The sequence below is a fragment of the Nansenia antarctica genome (assembly GCF_963989245.1).
Source record: "Nansenia antarctica genome assembly, contig: SCAFFOLD_471, whole genome shotgun sequence".
NCBI classification, from domain to species: Eukaryota; Metazoa; Chordata; class Actinopteri; order Argentiniformes; family Microstomatidae; genus Nansenia; species Nansenia antarctica.
The window spans coordinates 30,001-36,041 of NW_027662523.1; the positions used below are offsets into that span (position 1 = coordinate 30,001).

The following is a 6,041-nucleotide window of genomic DNA, read 5'->3' on the forward strand; positions in this document are numbered from 1 at the left end:
ATCCTGTTATAATGTCCCCCCCCCCCCCCCCCCCCCATACAGTAGAGTACATCCTGTTATAATGTCCCCCCCCCCCCCCCCCCCATACAGTAGAGTACATCCTGTTATAATGTCCCCCCCCCCCCCCCCCCCCCCCCATACAGTAGAGTACATCCTGTTATAATGTCCTCCCCCCCCCCCCCCCCCATACAGTAGAGTACATCCTGTTATAATGTCCCCCCCCCCCCCCCCCCCCCATACAGTAGAGTACATCCTGTTATAATGTCCCCCCCCCCCCCCCCCCCCCCATACAGTAGAGTACATCCTGTTATAATGTCCCCCCCCCCCCCCCCCCCCCCCATACAGTAGAGTACATCCTGTTATAATGTCCTCCCCCCCCCCCCCCCCCCATACAGTAGAGTACATCCTGTTATAATGTCCCCCCCCCCCCCCCCCCCCCCCATACAGTAGAGTACATCCTGTTATAATGTCCTCCCCCCCCCCCCCCCCCCATACAGTAGAGTACATCCTGTTATAATGTCCCCCCCCCCCCCCCCCCCCCCATACAGTAGAGTACATCCTGTTATAATGTCCCCCCCCCCCCCCCCCCCCCCCATACAGTAGAGTACATCCTGTTATAATGTCCTCCCCCCCCCCCCCCCCCCATACAGTAGAGTACATCCTGTTATAATGTCCCCCCCCCCCCCCCCCCCCCATACAGTAGAGTACATCCTGTTATAATGTCCCCCCCCCCCCCCCCCCCCCCCATACAGTAGAGTACATCCTGTTATAATGTCCCCCCCCCCCCCCCCCCCCCCCCATACAGTAGAGTACATCCTGTTATAATGTCCCCCCCCCCCCCCCCCCCCCCCATACAGTAGAGTACATCCTGTTATAATGTCCCCCCCCCCCCCCCCCCCCCATACAGTAGAGTACATCCTGTTATAATGTCCTCCCCCCCCCCCCCCCCCCATACAGTAGAGTACATCCTGTTATAATGTCCCCCCCCCCCCCCCCCCCCATACAGTAGAGTACATCCTGTTATAATGTCCCCCCCCCCCCCCCCCCCCATACAGTAGAGTACATCCTGTTATAATGTCCCCCCCCCCCCCCCCCATACAGTAGAGTACATCCTGTTATAATGTCCCCCCCCCCCCCCCCCCCCATACAGTAGAGTACATCCTGTTATAATGTCCCCCCCCCCCCCCCCCCCCCCCATACAGTAGAGTACATCCTGTTATAATGTCCCCCCCCCCCCCCCCCCCCCATACAGTAGAGTACATCCTGTTATAATGTCCCCCCCCCCCCCCCCCCATACAGTAGAGTACATCCTGTTATAATGTCCCCCCCCCCCCCCCCCCCCATACAGTAGAGTACATCCTGTTATAATGTCCCCCCCCCCCCCCCCCCCCATACAGTAGAGTACATCCTGTTATAATGTCCCCCCCCCCCCCCCCCCCCCCATACAGTAGAGTACATCCTGTTATAATGTCCCCCCCCCCCCCCCCCCCCCCCATACAGTAGAGTACATCCTGTTATAATGTCCCCCCCCCCCCCCCCCCCCCATACAGTAGAGTACATCCTGTTATAATGTCCCCCCCCCCCCCCCCCCCCCCATACAGTAGAGTACATCCTGTTATAATGTCCCCCCCCCCCCCCCCCCCCCCCATACAGTAGAGTACATCCTGTTATAATGTCCCCCCTCCCCCCCCCCCCCCCCATACAGTAGAGTACATCCTGTTATAATGTCCCCCCTCCCCCCCCCCCCCCCATACAGTAGAGTACATCCTGTTATAATGTCCCCCCCCCCCCCCCCCCCCCCCATACAGTAGAGTACATCCTGTTATAATGTCCCCCCCCCCCCCCCCCCATACAGTAGAGTACATCCTGTTATAATGTCCCCCCCCCCCCCCCCCCCCCCCATACAGTAGAGTACATCCTGTTATAATGTCCCCCCCCCCCCCCCCCCCCCATACAGTAGAGTACATCCTGTTATAATGTCCCCCCCCCCCCCCCCCCCCCCCATACAGTAGAGTACATCCTGTTATAATGTCCCCCCCCCCCCCCCCCCATACAGTAGAGTACATCCTGTTATAATGTCCCCCCCCCCCCCCCCCCCCCCATACAGTAGAGTACATCCTGTTATAATGTCCCCCCCCCCCCCCCCCCCCCCATACAGTAGAGTACATCCTGTTATAATGTCCCCCCCCCCCCCCCCCCCCATACAGTAGAGTACATCCTGTTATAATGTCCCCCCCCCCCCCCCCCCCCCCATACAGTAGAGTACATCCTGTTATAATGTCCCCCCCCCCCCCCCCCCATACAGTAGAGTACATCCTGTTATAATGTCCCCCCCCCCCCCCCCCCCCATACAGTAGAGTACATCCTGTTATAATGTCCCCCCCCCCCCCCCCCCCCATACAGTAGAGTACATCCTGTTATAATGTCCCCCCCCCCCCCCCCCCCCCATACAGTAGAGTACATCCTGTTATAATGTCCCCCCCCCCCCCCCCCCCCCATACAGTAGAGTACATCCTGTTATAATGTCCCCCCCCCCCCCCCCCCCATACAGTAGAGTACATCCTGTTATAATGTCCCCCCCCCCCCCCCCCCCCCATACAGTAGAGTACATCCTGTTATAATGTCCCCCCCCCCCCCCCCCCCCCATACAGTAGAGTACATCCTGTTATAATGTCCCCCCCCCCCCCCCCCCCATACAGTAGAGTACATCCTGTTATAATGTCCCCCCCCCCCCCCCCCCCCCATACAGTAGAGTACATCCTGTTATAATGTCCCCCCCCCCCCCCCCCCCCCCCATACAGTAGAGTACATCCTGTTATAATGTCCCCCCCCCCCCCCCCCCCCATACAGTAGAGTACATCCTGTTATAATGTCCCCCCCCCCCCCCCCCCCCCATACAGTAGAGTACATCCTGTTATAATGTCCCCCCCCCCCCCCCCCCCCCATACAGTAGAGTACATCCTGTTATAATGTCCCCCCCCCCCCCCCCCCCCCCATACAGTAGAGTACATCCTGTTATAATGTCCCCCCCCCCCCCCCCCCCCCCATACAGTAGAGTACATCCTGTTATAATGTCCCCCCCCCCCCCCCCCCCCCCATACAGTAGAGTACATCCTGTTATAATGTCCCCCCCCCCCCCCCCCCCCCATACAGTAGAGTACATCCTGTTATAATGTCCCCCCCCCCCCCCCCCCCCATACAGTAGAGTACATCCTGTTATAATGTCCCCCCCCCCCCCCCCCCCCCCATACAGTAGAGTACATCCTGTTATAATGTCCCCCCCCCCCCCCCCCCCATACAGTAGAGTACATCCTGTTATAATGTCCCCCCCCCCCCCCCCCCCCCATACAGTAGAGTACATCCTGTTATAATGTCCCCCCCCCCCCCCCCCCCATACAGTAGAGTACATCCTGTTATAATGTCCCCCCCCCCCCCCCCCCCCCCATACAGTAGAGTACATCCTGTTATAATGTCCCCCCCCCCCCCCCCCCCCCCATACAGTAGAGTACATCCTGTTATAATGTCCCCCCCCCCCCCCCCCCCCATACAGTAGAGTACATCCTGTTATAATGTCCCCCCCCCCCCCCATACAGTAGAGTACATCCTGTTATAATGTCCCCCCCCCCCCCCCCCCATACAGTAGAGTACATCCTGTTATAATGTCCCCCCCCCCCCCCCCCCCATACAGTAGAGTACATCCTGTTATAATATCCCCCCCCCCCCCCCCCCCCCCATACAGTAGAGTACATCCTGTTATAATGTCCCCCCCCCCCCCCCCCCCCCCATACAGTAGAGTACATCCTGTTATAATGTCCCCCCCCCCCCCCCCCCCCATACAGTAGAGTACATCCTGTTATAATGTCCCCCCCCCCCCCCCCCCCCCCCCCATACAGTAGAGTACATCCTGTTATAATGTCCCCCCCCCCCCCCCCCCCCCATACAGTAGAGTACATCCTGTTATAATGTCCCCCCCCCCCCCCCCCCCCCCATACAGTAGAGTACATCCTGTTATAATGTCCCCCCCCCCCCCCCCCCCCCCCATACAGTAGAGTACATCCTGTTATAATGTCCCCCCCCCCCCCCCCCCCCCCATACAGTAGAGTACATCCTGTTATAATGTCCCCCCCCCCCCCCCCCCCCCATACAGTAGAGTACATCCTGTTATAATGTCCCCCCCCCCCCCCCCCCCCATACAGTAGAGTACATCCTGTTATAATGTCCCCCCCCCCCCCCCCCCCCCATACAGTAGAGTACATCCTGTTATAATGTCCCCCCCCCCCCCCCCCCCATACAGTAGAGTACATCCTGTTATAATGTCCCCCCCCCCCCCCCCCCCCCATACAGTAGAGTACATCCTGTTATAATGTCCCCCCCCCCCCCCCCCCCCCCCATACAGTAGAGTACATCCTGTTATAATGTCCCCCCCCCCCCCCCCCCCCCCCATACAGTAGAGTACATCCTGTTATAATGTCCCCCCCCCCCCCCCCCCCCATACAGTAGAGTACATCCTGTTATAATGTCCCCCCCCCCCCCCCCCCCCATACAGTAGAGTACATCCTGTTATAATGTCCCCCCCCCCCCCCCCCCCCATACAGTAGAGTACATCCTGTTATAATGTCCCCCCCCCCCCCCCCCCCCATACAGTAGAGTACATCCTGTTATAATGTCCCCCCCCCCCCCCCCCCCCCCCCATACAGTAGAGTACATCCTGTTATAATGTCCCCCCCCCCCCCCCCCCCCCATACAGTAGAGTACATCCTGTTATAATGTCCCCCCCCCCCCCCCCCCCCCATACAGTAGAGTACATCCTGTTATAATGTCCCCCCCCCCCCCCCCCCCCCCATACAGTAGAGTACATCCTGTTATAATGTCCCCCCCCCCCCCCCCCCCCCATACAGTAGAGTACATCCTGTTATAATGTCCCCCCCCCCCCCCCCCCCCCCATACAGTAGAGTACATCCTGTTATAATGTCCCCCCCCCCCCCCCCCCCCCCATACAGTAGAGTACATCCTGTTATAATGTCCCCCCCCCCCCCCCCCCCATACAGTAGAGTACATCCTGTTATAATGTCCCCCCCCCCCCCCCCCCCCCCCATACAGTAGAGTACATCCTGTTATAATGTCCCCCCCCCCCCCCCCCCCATACAGTAGAGTACATCCTGTTATAATGTCCCCCCCCCCCCCCCCCCATACAGTAGAGTACATCCTGTTATAATGTCCCCCCCCCCCCCCCCCCCCATACAGTAGAGTACATCCTGTTATAATGTCCCCCCCCCCCCCCCCCCCATACAGTAGAGTACATCCTGTTATAATGTCCCCCCCCCCCCCCCCCCCCCCCATACAGTAGAGTACATCCTGTTATAATGTCCCCCCCCCCCCCCCCCCCCCCCATACAGTAGAGTACATCCTGTTATAATGTTCCCCCCCCCCCCCCCCCCCCCCCCCCAGACCAGACGGAGGTGACCTTCTCAGGTCTGATGCCTACAGTAGAATACATCCTGAGCGTCTACGCCCTGGGCAACGACGGGGAGAGCCCCCCCCTGGTGGAGACGGCTGTCACTAGTAAGTTCACCCTGACCCCTGTATGACCCCTGTATGACCCCTGACCCTGTATGACCTTTGTATGACCCCGTTACGACCCCTGACCCTGTATGACCCCTGACCCTGTATGACGTCTGTATGACCTCTGTATGACCCCTGACTCTCTATGACCTCTGTATGACCTCTGTATGACCCCTGTATGACCCCTGTATAACCCCTGTATGACCCCTGTATGACCCCTGACCCTGTATGACCCCTGACTCTGTATGACGTCTGTATGACCCCTGACCCTGTATGCCCCCTGACTCTGTATGACCCCTGACTCTGTATGACCCCTGACTCTGGGTGACCCCTGTATGACCCCTGACTCTGGATGACCCCTGACTCTGTATGACCCCTGTATGACCCCTGACTCTATGACCCCTGTATGACCCCTGACCCTGTATGACCCCTGACCCTGTATGAACCCTGACTCTGTATGACCCCTGACTCTGGATGAC

The 6,041-nt window shown here is 59.5% G+C and overlaps 1 protein-coding gene across 1 annotated transcript in view; it reads left to right on the forward strand.

Moving 5' to 3' along the window:
- LOC308175576 (fibronectin-like) overlaps nucleotides 1-5,562 on the forward strand; it is a gene marked incomplete at both ends in the record, with an annotated part of 34,992 nt that extends 29,430 nt beyond the window's left edge. Inside the window, one exon of the mRNA XM_080551217.1 lies at nucleotides 5,449-5,562. Coding sequence (XP_080407343.1) covers nucleotides 5,449-5,562 — 114 coding nt within the window. The remainder of the gene's footprint in view (nucleotides 1-5,448) is intronic.
- Between the last annotated feature and the right edge of the window lie 479 nt (nucleotides 5,563-6,041).